Below are 16,174 nucleotides of genomic sequence, written 5' to 3' on the forward strand. Positions count from 1 at the left end.
AAAAAAACTTAATATGTACGATTTTATCGATAAGTTCCAAAAGTTGGTGGGGAAAAATTTATAAATTTTGGTTTAACGAACGCAATTTAAGCAGTGCCAAGGCATTAAATGTAAATTTTTTTTAAAAAAAAAAATCAGCTTATTTCACCAAAAAAAAATCGGATATTAAACTGAGTTATTGCAAATGTAACAGTGGAGATGAGCAATTAGTTTACTTGTGTAAATCAAATCCGAATCTGGTGAAAGAAATTAGTTTGCTTGCTCGTATTATATTGAATTCTAATTTATATATCGGTATTTGATTTTAGATGAGTTGATGAGCAAATCTCGAGTATGAGGTTTGTGTTCCCGTTCAACCCTAAAATGCACATCTTGATTGCGGAAGGAATATGTTAATAATTATGTCAATCAACTTTCTACTTTACAAGAAAGGCATGTAATGATTTTGGATTTTGATCACAATCATCACTCCTTCCCTCCACTACAATTTTACCAATCTAAGGTTTACGTGCTTGTAATATAGTTCCGTAACGTAAGATATCTAATATTCACAATATATTAACGTATAAAATTGAGCCCATGTTTCTAAAGTTTGTGAAGGGTTTTCCTACTCGATCGAATTAAATAAAAAAAAAAAGAAAAGAAAATGAATTGTTCTCAATTTATTTTTTAAAATCTTATCAGATTGTTATTATTATCACCTTATAATTCAACCATCTTAATTTATTATTTTTAAATCTTACAAATGTATCAACTTTTATAATATTTAAAATAAAGATAGGCCAACACCCTCTAATCTGTAACTGTAAATACTATCATTTGACGAATACTATTACATCAACATAAGTCATAGGAGAAGCAGTACATAAAAGTTGACAGCTGATTGATTAATGTTTGATATATATATATATATATATATATATATATTAATAAAGCTTTGTAATGATTATATGTTTCTTGCTAATTGACAACATTAACCCCATATTCATTTTGTTCTTCTTTTCTTGTCCGCATTTATGTTTTTACAATCATTTATAAATAGGAAATATTTTAATTAACATAAATTATTATCAATTTTGTGAATGTGTTTTAATTGGCGTAATCAATAATAATTATAATAATTTAAAAGAAAGAATCCATAGAGAAGGGGTTAAACTCAAAAAGTGGCGGACAATTTTTTTGAACATTTTCAGATTTTTATTAAACAGCAATAATAATAATAACTAATTTGGGTAGCACACTCAAATGTTTTTATTTTGAAAATAATTATTTTAATTTTAGAAGTGTTTTAAAAGTACATCCTAAAAATAACCAAAATATATATTGAAAAAATGAATTTATATGAATATACTAGTTATCGTGGCATGTCATTTTTGCATATATATATTTACTCTTTAAAATATATTATAAATAAAAATAAAATATATAAACCAACACATAATATTTTAATAATAAAATAATTTAAGAGTATAATTGCCATAATAAAAAAAGTGTCACAAGTCGCCGTTTGTGAATTAAATTTTTTTATATATATATATGTATATATTATACAACAATATGACAAAAGATTGAAAAGTTAAGTTGCTACTAAACCTTTAATTATATGTATAATGTTTATTATTAATTGATTATAGATTAATACTCGCATTACACTTCATATTGGTAAAAAATTAATGCGTTAGCGGTGTATTTTTTTTTTTTTAAATTTAAAGCAACAAATATATTTTTAATCTTTTAATAATATTGTTTTGCACTCCTGAATATTTTTTAGATAAAAATAGTACTTAAACAATCAATCAATGTTTTTATAAATAGAACGTAATTGAATAATAAAATATAATTAAAAATAATAACAAATTCATATAAAATCGGACAAAATATTTGAACTTGTGAAATCGATCGACACTTTATCCGTAGATCATAACATCAAATTACTGGGCATCTGATAATCGTTAATTTAGAGAAAAGAAAGTTAACATCATCATCCAAATAATTGCGAAATTAATGGAAAGTAAGCAATAAATGATGAATGAGAGTCACACTTATCTTCCCAATAATTGCTTCCCCTTTCCCTCCTCTCTAATTTCATCTATGTGTTAATTGTAATTGCTCCGTTTTGATGATATCAAATTATCTATTTATTTTTATAATATTTATTAATTGATCATAAATACTTGATATTAATCTATAATTAATATATGGGATAATTACACTTTGCTTTCCTAAGAAATTGTGTAATTATACCTAAAATTTTCTACGATTTGAAAAATTATATCTAGCACTCATGAGATTTGTTTCGTCCAACAAAACAAGTCCCTCCATTAATAAAAATTTACGAAATTTGTTGATGTTAATCGAAAAATTAAATGAAAAATGATATTCACCCACCATTGACTTATTGTAGGTCAGTTTTTTTTTTGGTCTACAATATCTTTATAACGGTGAAGATATATTTCTCCATATGTATTAACATGTTGATACGTATAAGGGTAACTTAGTCATAAAAAGACCAATATAACCTGCAATAAACCAGTAATAAGTCAATTGGGGTAAATTAGATTTTTTTTCTTTTGATTTTTGTGTTAATATCAGCAAATTTGATGAATTTTTATTAACGAATAGACTTATTTATTAGATGGAAGCAAATTTCAGTGGTGCTAGATATAATTCTCCAAACTTCAGAGAATTTAGGTGTAATTACATATAACCTCGGGAGAGGAGAGTGTAATTATCCCTTAATATATTAATTGTTAGAGCTGACATGATGTAATTGTAGTTGATTTCTTTAACAAAAAAGATAATGGCTGAAAATAAATCAAATAGAGTAACCGATAATTAGCAAATTTGAAACGATGAACCCAAATTTATAAAATTCATCGAACTTGTTTGGTTTTTTCAATACTGCAATGAATTTTAAAATCTTGCATTTTCATTCTGAATTATATTTCTTATTTTTTTCAATCAATGATCGCAGTCGATGATTACTATTCATTTTCATACTCAGTATCTCTAATAACAACGATATAATACCATTGATGTCTTGTCTGGCCTAAAACACTTTTTATGATATGAAAATAGCACAACAAATTTTAAAAAAATATTAATATGATGACAAATACGCTATTGGTTTCCAACTTTTTACCATTTCATCTCAAATTCTTGAAAATCCTGAAGAATTTGAGATGAAATGGTAAAAAAATTGAAAAGTTGCCATAAAATCATAGGAAGGATGCAAAGGTGGCAATATGATAGAAACGTGCAAGAAGAGAGCGTGGAAACTGAGACAACAAACGAAGAAGTAAATAATAAAAATCCAGACAAAAAATGGAAAAGCCCCACTCATTGCAAGAGAATCTTTGGAGCCTATTCTTAAGCGGGCCTTCATTGTTCAAGTGAGGGAGGGAAGGAAGAAGCTTTTCCCATTTCAATTCTTTTCTTCGATTTCAATGAACCCCAAAAAGATCCAATCTTGACCATTAAACAAGGCAGATTGATAACTCTTTTCAACCCCATTCTTGCAGTTGTTGTTTTAAGCTGTAATACTTTGCGTTTCTCTTCATTTATTTGAACCCTTTTCTTTTTTTCGCCTCAACTGGCTACTGCTGGTCACTTTCACACTTGTGGCTGGGTGTTCTTGATTTCTGGGCAGCCCTTATTAATGGCGGCTGAGGAGAAGCCACGTTGAATTGGAGGCAAATAAAATCTGTCAGATCTGCATTTTTCTTACTTTAGTGCAGAACCCGTATGTTTTATTGAACATACTGAGAGCTTTTCAGTTTATCACTGTCACATGTGAGGGTGTGTGCGCTTCTTTTTTGTTTCTTGATGTAGTGTTGTTGTGGTGGTCGAGTGAGTGGAGAGAGTAAAAGGATGTCAGTAGAAGTGGGTGGTGGCGGTGGAGGAGGAGGGATGGTTGGTGGTGGTGGTGGGATTGATCCAAGCAACCTGCATTTGAAGAAAGAACTGACTCAAATTCGCAAGGCGGCGAGAGTGTTGAAGGACCCTGGGACTACATCATCGTGGCGTTCACCGCTTGGTTCTGGTTCTTCGAGATCCCTCACCAAGCATCACTATGTGCACCACCACAAGAATGGTCACATTGATGGTATTGGCAAAGCTTCTTCCTCTGAGCACCTTCTGCAACGCCCTTTGCAAGTGGAAAGTAATGATAGCTATAGTAAAGGTAATACTGCTGGTGATAAAGGCAATCCGACTGCCAAGGAGAAGGAGAGGAGGGTCTTTCTCTATAACTGGAGGAATCAGAAATCTGAGAGTGAAAGGAGTAGGCAGATTGGTGAAGATGATGGTGAGAACGGAAAGGACGAGGGATCATCCTCTACTCAAGAGGAGAGTCTTGATGTGGATAGCTTGATTGATGTGCGGAATGGTGGTGGAAATGATTCAAAGAGTGATACTTATTTGAGTGATAAATATGCTTCAGCCTTCTTTAAATGTAAAGATGCAAACTTTACACCATCTATTAGGCGTACTATAAAAAAGAAACCAAAGAGGAGTAGTTATTCTAGTGCCGGTTCTAGGCATCAAAATGAAAAACTGCAAATGCAGATACTACTAAGTAGATATGCGAAAAATGTAGTGGATGGTTTGCCTAGTTTGAGTTCCGGGAGGGATGATTTGCGGAGTTTGGTCGATCAATCAGATGGTACTGAAGATTATTGTAATTCTGAGGATTTTGCGAGAGCATCCGCAATTTCGCCTTTGCTTGCTAGGCTCAAGAATAAAGGTTGGGCTTATTCCCCCACAAAGCTGTTGAGGAGTCATAGGAAAGAGGATGATTCTGTCTCATACAGTACACCAGCATTGTCGACGAGCTCTTATAATAGATACGCCATTAGGAATCCCAGTACTGTTGAGTCTTGGGATGCAACCACGGGATCATTCAATGATGCTGATGATGAGGTGGATGATCAGTTGGATTTGCCTGGGCGACAGGGATGTGGAATTCCTTGTTATTGGTCAAGAAGGTCAACACCAAAGTCCAGAAATGGGAGTTGTTGGTCTCCATCTCTTTCTGATACTTTAAGGAGGAGAGGAAGCAGCATCTTTTGTGGAAGTCAGACAGTCTACCAAAGAAAACATTACCGCTCATCATCAGGTTCCAACAAGAGGAGACTCAGCTCTAAGGCTGCAGCTCAGAGTCTTGTTCCCCTTCTTACCAACAGCGCTGATGGGGGAGGAGGATCATCTATGGGTAGTGGGAGTACTGATGATGAGCTCTCCACAAACTACGGAGAGCTTGATTTGGAGGCTTTGAGCCGCTTGGATGGGAGAAGGTGGTCTGCAAGTTGCAGGAGTCCAGAAGGGTTAGAGATAGTAGCTCTGAGTGGGGATGTACACGAGGAAAGTTCTCCTGAAAATATCCGTAGCCTGAGCAACAAATATAGGCCAATGTTTTTTGAGGAATTGATTGGGCAGAATATAGTTGTTCAATCTCTTAGAAGTGCAATTTCAAGGCGAAGAATTGCCCCTGTTTATCTTTTCCAAGGTCCTCGTGGAACTGGCAAAACTTCAACTGCAAGAATATTTGCTGCTGCATTAAATTGCCTTGCCAGTGAAGAGACTAAGCCCTGTGGGGTCTGCAGGGAATGTGCTGATTTCATATCTGGTAAGAGCAGGAATCTTGGAGAAGTTGATGGCTCCAGTAAGAAGGGAATTGACAAAATAAAGTATCTTTTAAAGAACATATCAGTGTTTTATCCTTTGGCTCTTTCACAGTACAAGGTTTTTGTTGTTGACGAATGTCATTTATTGCCCTCGAAGACTTGGCTGGCATTTCTTCGGCTTCTTGAGAAACCACTGCCACGCATTGTTTTCATACTCATAACAACTGATATTGACAACGTGCCACGTGCTATATTGTCCCGGTGTCAGAAGCACCTTTTCAACAAAATTGGTAACGGCGATATTGTTATTCGGCTAAGGAAGATATCCACTGATGAAAACTTAGATGTCGAATCAAATGCACTAGAGTTGATTGCTTCAAATGCAGATGGTTCATTACGAGATGCAGAAACCATGTTAGACCAGTTGAGTTTGTTTGGAAAAAGAATCACTAAGTCCTTGGTGAATGAGCTTGTGAGTTTAAGTCAACCTCTCTTCTTCATATCTTGAGTTAAACCTACATTGTTCAGTTATGCTGTTCTTTAACGGTCTTATGTCCTTCTGCTACTTGATGAACTCTTAAAATTCTCTGTTCTTACATGTTCCTTGATAATATTACTCATTTTGGGCACATGTTAAAAGAAAACGTTCCTAGCATTATCTGACTAACTGTGGGATGAATGTGCACGTCAGCAAATTATTGTGATTCCCTTTATCTGGGATCAAGATAATCTATCTATTGGATCATATGAAATTAACCTATGCCTTTCTTTTCTGTAGATTGGGGTCGTCTCTGACGAGAAATTACTGGATATTTTGGGGTTAGCCATGTCATCTAATGCTACAGAAACGGTGATAAAAGCCAGAGAATTGATGGATTCAGGTGTCGATCCAACAGTGCTAATGTCTCAGTTGGTGACCCTTATTGTAGATATTATTGCTGGAACTCACCCGAGTACTAATCCCCAGCACAATGATTCTTTCCTTGGTGGGAGAAATTGTAAGTGTCACTCTGTTCTTATTTTCTTTGTTGTTCACTTGGTGTTCTATATTCTGAAAAGATCTGAAAGATCCTGGTTTTATTTGGTAGCTTAGCCACTATTAAAAACATACAGTCATCTTTTAAAGCTCTGGGGTGTACTATCATTTGTCTAACGCATACACATGCAAAGCAGGAAGGTTCTTGTTTCAGTTACTTCAGGAAATTATTGTTTCAGGGTTTCACCTCTCTCAGATTAATTCATTTCCATTTATTTCTTTAGCTTTACATATTTGGAGATAAGAAACAGCTTAGGATTTCAAATAATTGTCTTTTGTACTTTGGCTCAAAGTAAAATATACGTAGGGCATCGTAGTTAATGTTGCTATGATATGACCTATAAATGCCTCCGCTGCTGTTCACGCAGCACATCAACCTTCTGCTGATTGCACTTGCTGCAACTGGATATGACATAGGTTTCAGAGTCAGATATTGTTGCATGTTTATTATTGCCCCATAATTATCCTTTTCATTTATTTGATCCTTGGAAGTTATGTAAGACGGCATGTGGTTGAAAGTCCTGGGTTGTTCTTGCCCTAAGTTCTTATACGCAGTACATATTCTTTGTCAAGCACTCTGATTTATTGTTATTCTGATATGGTCCTAAATGTTGCAAGTAATGGCTGGTTCAATTTTCAGTGACTGAAAGAGAACTAGACAGACTGAAGCGTGCATTAACACTTCTCTCTGAGGCAGAAAAGCATCTGAGAGTTTCAAGTGAACGGTCAACCTGGTTCACGGCAACCCTCTTACAGTTAGGTTCAGTGTCTTCGCCCGATCGAACAAACTCCACAAGTAGTCGACGACAGAGTTCCAAGACCACTGAAGAGGGCCACATAAGTACGGCTACAGAAGATACTGCCCAGGAGCAAAGAACTGATGCACAATTTGCACGTGAAATGTCCGGTTCTTCCGCATCCTTTACAGTATCTGCTAACCGCAATTCAAGCAGCAAAGAGAATCCTGTCTCACTGTCTGATGATGTTAGTTTTGATTCCAAACCAAATCAAAGCCAATTTGTTGATGCTGAGGCATTGACTGTTAATGAATGCACAAGTGGAAGAACCACTTTGCGATGCATGGACTCAAAGATGTTGATTGATATTTGGATCCAATGCATTGAGAAGTGTCATTCCAAGACGCTGAGACAACTACTTCATTCTTATGGAAAGCTTATCTCATTATCTGAAATGAAAGGTAACGTATTATCTAAAACAATTGACAGTCAGCGTCATATTTCCCCTCCTTTCCTTTCTGCTCTCTTTTGAGACCAACTCTTTAAACGTGCGCACTATTATACTGTGTGTGTCTGCATATGTTGGATTTGTGCATATACAACTCTTTTCTTCCTTTAGTCTCTATGAAGCCTCTTTCATGTGCAATCATGCAGTAGTATTCCATATAGAAAACATAATTTTTTCGGTGGAATTTGATTATGCATCACTTCATATGGGTCAATGGTACTTGGAGCGACCCACTTTTTCTTTTTTCTTTTTTATATATATTTAAATTATGATATGTTGCATGATCATGGTCAGATTATAATCATCTTAATCAGCTTATTTTGTTGTTGTGATTGTTGCCAATATATGTTTAACAGGTTTACTGTAGCAACATCTAGGTTGCAACTATTTGTTATTTCTTTCAGTTATGTGAACCTGAAAAGTTCTCTATGCAGGTGGTTTTGTTGCTCATGTTGCTTTTGGGGATAGTAATATTAAAACCAGAGCAGAAGGTTTTCTTAGCAGCATCACGAATTCATTTGAAATTGTTTTACGTCGCAATGTGGAGGTTAAAATAATTCTGCTACAAGATATCTTGGGCCAGAAACTGATTGACGGGAATTCAGTGAACCTGGAAAACAAATCGACACGGTCGAACATAACAGGCGGTAATTCCGATCTTGATTTACGTCAGGATCTCTCGAAGGTATCAAGAGGAAGCTTTAATGTGACGGAAGGTCATCAAACGCCACCTTTAGACTCTGTAGCTGGAGATGCTAACTTAAGTACCTCAAAAGATAGCAACTCAGATATACCATTGCGGAGGATTGAATCCATCATCCATGAGCAGAGATTGGAAACTGCTTGGTTGCAGGCCATGGACAAAGGAACTCCTGAATCAATGAGTCGTTCGAAACCTGAAAGGAATCAAGTCCTCCCGCAGAATGGTGTAGATCATCCAAATGAATTGGAATCAATGAGTTCTGTAAATGTGCCCTTGCAGCACTGGGAAGATGAGTTAAATCATGAAATCAAAGCACTGAAAATCAATGATGGAATGGCACATCAGAAGGATCAGACTGTTAATAGGCTCGATCAGTGTCCTATCTCTCCAAGCTTGTTGCATAATAGCAGCATTGCAGGCAATTTCAGCAAAGATAACATGTAAGTTGTGAATCCAATACTTCAAAGATTTATACAAGCTTATAGTGTTTGGGTTTTAATGTTATCTACATTTCAGGTGTTCACTTATCAAGTTCTATCCTTGCTATCCCTGTGTGATTTCTTAAGTTCTTGGAAAGTGCCATAGCAATAGGCGAAAGCTGCATTTTTATTTTATTTTTTAATTTTGCTTATACAACAAATGAAATTTTGGCAATTTGTGGAATCTGGACTAAAACATAGAGAAACCGAAAGAATAAATTTGTATTCTGGTGGTGACAGAATAACGGCATTGGTTTTGAGTTAGCTCCAAAAGATTTCAATTTTGGCTTTGATGCTAAATTGATTGAAATATAAACATAATCTCCTAGAAACATGGGTTTGGGCTTTTTTGAAGTTCTTGCAGTTGAAATTATGATATGGATGATTTTGATATGAATAAAAAAGAAAATATTTTGTTTTCTAGTCATTTATGTTTTATTTCTTCCACAGGGGATATGAATCTGGATCTGGAGCAGGTGGCTGCTCCGGGATGTTCTGTTGGAATAACAGCAGACCTCACAGGAGAGGAAAGGTATGCTACTTCATTTCCCTCCACTTTGAATATTAGAAATCAGTATTTACAAAAATATCATTTAACACTTGTTTTACAACACCAGGCTAAAAGAGCAACTCCTACACATGCACGCAGAGTTGGACGGTTTTCTTGGTTCGGAGATTGCGCTAAATCGAGGAGAACAGAGAACAAATACAGTAGGTGATAAGAAAAGGAAGTCTTCTAAGTTTCAAGAAATCCTTTTAAGATTCATTAGAATTGTTTTATGTATTTATAGGCTTAAATGAGCCTCGCCATTTCCAGTTTCTATAAACATGAGGGTCATTGAAGGAAACATGATGTAAAGTTGTTAGACTTGGGCCTCCGCGTTGCTGTAGGTCCAGCCAGTTTTCATGGTATAAATAAAAGTCGAGTTGCAGACGTTCACTTTTTGTTGTTATTTGAAAGACCCTTTTCGTTTATTTGAACGTCTTCCAATTCTTGAGTTAGTTCTTAGTATCTTGGTGCTAAGTGAGGGCCCGTACTGATTACTGTGTATGGCAGAACTTAAGATTCAGTTCTCTGTTTCAGTCTATCTATTCATTTGTTTTTCCAGCTGAGTTTGTTTACTTCTTGAAATTTACATATGATGGTGAAGGCAGCAACTACGAATTTGGTCCATTATTTGCAGAAATCTCATCAGGCTTTAATTTGTAGTTGCCCCAATTTGATGACCTGGATTTTTTTTTCATTGTAAGATACTGTCAAAACGTAGGTTAGCATACATTGAAAGCTCAGTTTGAACCAAATTTGAACCCAATACCTCATAGTTTGCCACTTTGAATTGAAAGCTCAAAAATCACATTAAAATGGTTACTTTTTTCATATATTAATGTTTCAACAGTTCTAATACGTATTGAGTGGACATTATTTGTTAATATTTCAACAGTTCTAATACGTATGAGTGGACATTATTTGTTAATATTTCAACAATTCTAATACGTATGAGTGGACATTATTTGTTAATATTTCAACAGTACTGCAGTTCAAATAAGAATAGCCCATAAATTTCTCCTGTTTGCTAGATGCCAATTCCTCAAGAATTATTATCAAGTTTTTCAGTTTCCAACATTCTGACAGAAACTGTTCTTTGAGTGAAACTGCAGGAAAAAAATTTATGCAAATAATACATAAAAAAAAAGTAAAAATTCAAAATTTGACATGCGTTCTGACAGGACCTCACCACAATAACATACAAAAACTTTGTTACACCTTTTGGAAGTTAAGGAATTACTGGTTAGAAAATCTCAAGCCGCAGTGTTCAATATTCTCTCAGCAAGTAATAAATCATCCGGGGTTGTAACCTGTATTTCATGCAATTATGATTAGTTTCTGGTCAAAGCTCAAGCAGAGTATGCAGCTTCACAAGACGTAATTGATGTGGATGATAAGAACAAAAGGTTTGAAGAACTTCAGAAGACTGTAGAAACTATTTCACTACCTTGATGTTGGTGTAAGATCCTTCAGTAATGTAAACAGGATGCCTAAGGTGCTCGACGATTGATACATCGTCGGTGACTTCAAGTCCTTCCCTGTGGAAATAGCAAAAGATTCAGAAAAATATGAAACTGGGATTCTTTCTTCCCATGAACAGGGTTTTTTGTACTTTGTACACAATTACTGAAGTTGAAAGAACAGTGGTTTGTTCAGTTTGTATTAGCCCTTATGCCCTTGTTGTGAAAAGCTTATAAATGTTTCGTTTCCTTCGTTTTTCTAAGAGGCTTAGTAAGTTGGATCGATTTATACATTGACAGTGTGTTAGTCCAGCAAGAACAAAGAATTACCTATTAACGAGTTCAAATCCTTTCTTAAGCAAGTCAGGCCTGATAACCTGCACAAATAGTTGATCCAGTTTTGGGTTAGATATTTCTCGAACAGTTCAGCGAAATTGAGTTGCTGACATTCTCAAACGAAGTTTTCATGGTCTCAAGAACCTGGGGGGTTTGCATTTCCCAGAGAGTTTTCCGGTCCAGAGTTTTTACGACAAAAGAGTCACTGTTTGCCTGAGCACAGGCAGTAAAGTCATTATGTCAAATAAATATATTGTCAGTAGAATGTAGTAGAATGTGCAAAAGATGCATGAATGAGTTGTAGGAAAATCTTTCTTTCATCAGTGTACAAGTCATCAAATTATATTCTCAGTTCCCTATATACTTGCTTTTGTCAGTAACATCTTCAGTCTTATTGCCTGATAGGAAACCCCCATATTTTCTTACAGAGCAACATTTAAGATTGCTTGGATCCCTTCCCCGCTGTTGTCCAATGTTGTTTTCACCCCTAAAATTTTGAAAAGGTTGTATTCTATTGGGACACCACAAACATTCCCCACCTCACTCTTTAGAGTAGCTAAGTAGATGAAGACGAAAAACATAGGAAACAGACAGCAACAAAGTCCTACTTGTATGTTTTTCTCTTGCCCCAGAATGGTGCAGATCATGGTTGAAGCAATCTTAGGCACTGTTACCCGCATACGAGAAATCCAAGTATCTATGACTCCTAAACCTACAATGCACCTCTGCAGACATTACTATCACATGCTCAGCCATTTATATCAACATAAGTAACATAGTGTCAGAATCTGTGGTCTCTGGATGTTAAAGATTTTGTCGCCAAGATCACTTTCATTATTTACAGTTGAAGAGGAGAAACACCATGATCAATATTAACTTTTACTTTTAGAAAACAAAAGAAGCATGTGACTCCTAGGGGGAACATAAAGATCAAGATACCTTTTTGGTAAAATGGGTTTAAAAGAGATACATAAGTAAGTGAGGTTCTGCCATCTACATGGTGCAAGAGAACTCGATAACCAAATCGATATTTCTAGTGAGAAACAACTAATTTCCAATTTCTATGTGTAGTGAAAACATTAAATTGAAATGAGAAGCTAAAGTACAGAATTTTTCAGTTTTTTTAGCATAGGCATATGTGACACTGAATTAAAATGCCCACCTCTTTGATTGTAGCTTTAGCAGGAACACCAAGAACAGCCGCGCCTACACGTTGACCGTCTTTTAGGACCTGGTAGAACCAAAGAACGGGCTGTTATGTGTCCTCTACTCAAAGTTCCATACACCAATGATATTAATTATTATCAAGATGGAGTAACTAAACAAACCAGAAAAGGTCTTTCAAAAGAATTTAAACTGTGCATATTTAAGATATTCCACATTACAATATGACAGCACAAACTTCTATTTTAGGTCTTGGATTTAGTAAAAGGGAGCAGAAATGAACCAGAGTAGAATCAGAGCGTGGTTTTCAGTGAAATTTATCTTCTGAAGTTACCTAGGATATCAGTGGTAACTCACTGTAGACAGAACAGAAATTACTAAAATAAAAGGCAAAAATTCCTACATCTTAGCAGCATTGTCTCTTATTCAGCTACATTTACATCTCTTTTTTCTTAGATAGTTAACATGAAAAACAAAGCATTTCATGTTATAATTCCTTTTTTACTGTCTTAGACTACAAAGGGTTAAACAACATTGTGTGAGAAAGCAAAAACAGAGATGTAGACATAATTATTTTGTTCACATTACTAGAAACCAACTTCAAACTTATTCTAGAAACATCTCGTCGATACCCGGAATGGTACAAGCTTGAGCATCTCAAACATTTCAGTTTTCCATTAATTACATATCGAATTGAGAAAATATATTAGTAACAAATATGAGAATGATCCCATGCTTGAACATTTGAGTTCCTAATCACATCAAACAGTGCAAGCATGATGTATAAAACCTAGTGACAGCAAAATATGTAGCCTCGTATGTACTCCTGTATTTGAAGTAATATAGAATGGGTGACAAATAACAAACCGAAAGGACACAAGGACGAAAAATCACCTTTGCTACATCTCCAGCTAACACCAGAGGTCTAGCAGAATCATGTATGCAGACTAGCTCAGAATCTGAATCAATAGCCTGATAAAAAATCCTCGCTTGTTAGTGAAAGAGTTAGAGTCAAAATACACCCAGGTCCTAATTGAATCAAAGAAGGAAACAACTTATTGATTTCTAGTTAATGAAGTATAACCCATGCAATGCATTTCATCATTGAACCACAAAACTCCAAATTAAGAGGTTTTGTGTCGAGAGTTATCTTCTATAGTGATAATGGACCACGAGTGTTCCTGTATTCCTTCGCTATAAATTTGAATGGAATTAAGTTACCGGAAAACCCACATCAGGAATTAGGGGCATAACTTTTATCACTGCACATTTAACAGGGATAATTTAGTAGAGATATCACATATCGGATGGGTTGGACTTGAACTTCACAACTGGCTCCCATTTTTCATACGAGGGGAACGCCAGTATTGTGCTGATTTTGAGATCAGATATGTTTATTAAGAAACAAATTCTTGTAATAACATCACAAATGCATCATACTTGAGCTATATCTGGTCCTTGGACTTTAGTGAGGAAAAGGTTAGGAAAAATGGTTCACAACTTTAAATGATAGTATTATGTGCTGTGTTTCATTCTTTTCATTTTCATTTTCCTCACAAAATCCGAGGTCCAAGCACAGCATGAGTACACAACTTGCGAATTTCGGGCAGATCATAGTCATATATATCAAAGACAGATTGGGGGTGATATGGTAAATCCAAATATTCTTCTAACTACTGATGAGGAAGCTGAAAGGAAAATAACTTAAAACCCAAGGAACATATCGGTGTACAATTCAAGAAAATAGATGTAGAAGTCTGAAAAGTCCACATACCTCTAATCCACTGTATACAGAATCTTGTCTCTCCTTTCCAGGTAATGCAAATTTCATGTCTATGTGGATATTCTCTTTGGCATCTAAAACAATGCAAGAGCTTATATTTTATATTTTTCCAGAAGAGAAGGTAACTATCACATTTGTAGTGGACTGTGTGTAAATTTGCTATAAATTTCGATTTGATTCTTTTCTCGTGTAGTAATTGCTTTAGGTAATACATAGACAGCATTTCCACACCTTCAAAAATGTCTTGATAAGAAGGATCACATACTACAACAATTTCCTTCACTTCAGGCATCTTTGAGAAAGTGTAGAAACTGCAAGATATTTCATATTGTAATTCCAATAACAGAAGATGATACAAAACAGAGATATAAAAGTAATGTATTTCGAAATGCTTCACCCTGTAACTAATTGGGCATTAGCAGATTAAGAGAATAAATAACTAATTATCATACACCTTGAACATAAGTAAATCAAATCAGGGCATAGTGTTGCTGCACTTACCTGTACAAAGCAATTGGTTGGCCCAGAAGTGGAAGATACTGCTTTGGCATGCTTGCCTATGAACAAATTGATAAACTATCATCAAGAAAATGAAAAATAGTGGGTAGAAGTGGATGAACAGGTAATATGGGAAAATATAGTGCAAGGACAAGGCCAACGTAGACCAAAACTTGATCAACTAAATACATTTGAACAAACTAAACAGACAAAACCCATGTTTTCATTTCATGATGACTGTTATTCTGTATGAACCTTGCCTAATTTCTGCTGCTACAAATGTTAGAAATTATGCGTGAGCATCTGTTGCGAGCCAATAATAAGCATTGACAATTGATAATACTCTAATCACTTTGCCATTCTATAGGATTCAAAAATCAATCCTCTTCCAAGTGCACCATCAACCAATTCATAAAAATTCCTATTTGGACCAACTAAACATACAACTCCAACCAAAAAGTTACAATAATTCTTTCACACACACACGAACATACAAGCAATACTACTGACAGATGAATGACTTACACCCATTCTTTTACCCTTTCCACCTGCAAGCAGAATAACAGAAACACTCTTCTCTTTAACCACTACTTCAGAGCCCTGTCAGACATCAAACAAGTCGATATAAAACCCATCAAAACTTTGACTTTCCAGACAAATCAAGTCATTCAAACACTCAAAAACAACACATTGACGAAATTATAGCTCTCCGCACTGACTTACACATACCACTGCACCCTCTGCAGAACAACTGATTCTAAACAATCTTGGGTTCTCCAAAGATCTGAACTTTTCACTATATCTAACAGAAACACAACAGTTCTTGAACTTGTTAGGAAGTGAAGGGCGGAATTTGATGGGAACCCGGAAACCATTTCCCAAGAAGAGTGGAAAAGAAGAAGAAGGGGGGGAAGAAAATGAAGAATGAGAGAGTGAAGTGCTCAATTCAAGTGTTGACATCTTTGTTCTTCCTCACTTCCCTTGCAGAAGAGAGTTCGGTGTGCCACTGAATGAACTTACACGCACATCACACACAGAGAGGACAAAAAGTTCACCAAAGAGAATTGTTTTTAGGAGCATGGTCCGCGAGGGAGCTCTCTCTTTGTAGTTTTTCCTTATTTTTCTTTTAATTAAATTTAACAACTTTTTTTTAATTATTTTAAAATATTCAAATCCTTTTAATTTCTTTTCACTCAAGTCTAATAAAAAAAGTTTCTTTTTTCCCAATAAATCAATTATTTTCGTTACTATCAACATCATATCATTACGTTTAATTAATATATACTATTAAAGTATAAT

The 16,174-nt window shown here is 35.2% G+C and overlaps 2 protein-coding genes across 4 annotated transcripts; one reads left to right on the plus strand and one right to left on the minus strand.

Moving 5' to 3' along the window:
- On the plus strand, positions 3,263 to 10,027 carry LOC105169039 (protein STICHEL). The gene is made up of 6 exons (XM_011089300.2): positions 3,263 to 6,096; positions 6,403 to 6,622; positions 7,301 to 7,858; positions 8,340 to 9,048; positions 9,538 to 9,619; positions 9,705 to 10,027. Exons 1-6 carry the CDS (start codon positions 3,871 to 3,873, stop codon positions 9,804 to 9,806), a joined length of 3,897 nt encoding a protein of 1,298 aa, XP_011087602.1. The 5' UTR covers positions 3,263 to 3,870; the 3' UTR covers positions 9,807 to 10,027.
- LOC105169040 (2-C-methyl-D-erythritol 4-phosphate cytidylyltransferase, chloroplastic) lies at positions 10,755 to 15,954 on the minus strand. Of its 3 annotated transcripts, none has more exons than XM_011089302.2 (11): positions 15,605 to 15,953; positions 15,401 to 15,475; positions 14,879 to 14,934; positions 14,609 to 14,688; positions 14,369 to 14,451; positions 13,489 to 13,566; positions 12,593 to 12,661; positions 11,575 to 11,643; positions 11,425 to 11,471; positions 11,082 to 11,172; positions 10,755 to 10,944 (listed from the first exon to the last, which is right to left on the minus strand). In XM_011089302.2, exons 1-11 carry the CDS (start codon positions 15,833 to 15,835, stop codon positions 10,888 to 10,890), a joined length of 936 nt encoding a protein of 311 aa, XP_011087604.1. In that variant the 5' UTR covers positions 15,836 to 15,953; the 3' UTR covers positions 10,755 to 10,887. The 3 variants fall into 3 exon arrangements, with proteins under 3 accessions (XP_011087604.1, XP_011087603.1, XP_011087605.1); XM_011089301.2 differs by having other exon boundaries at positions 15,599 to 15,953; XM_011089303.2 differs by lacking the exon at positions 15,401 to 15,475 and having other exon boundaries at positions 15,605 to 15,954.

Source organism: Sesamum indicum, linkage group LG8, assembly GCF_000512975.1.
Source record: "Sesamum indicum cultivar Zhongzhi No. 13 linkage group LG8, S_indicum_v1.0, whole genome shotgun sequence".
Classification (NCBI taxonomy): Eukaryota; Viridiplantae; Streptophyta; class Magnoliopsida; order Lamiales; family Pedaliaceae; genus Sesamum; species Sesamum indicum.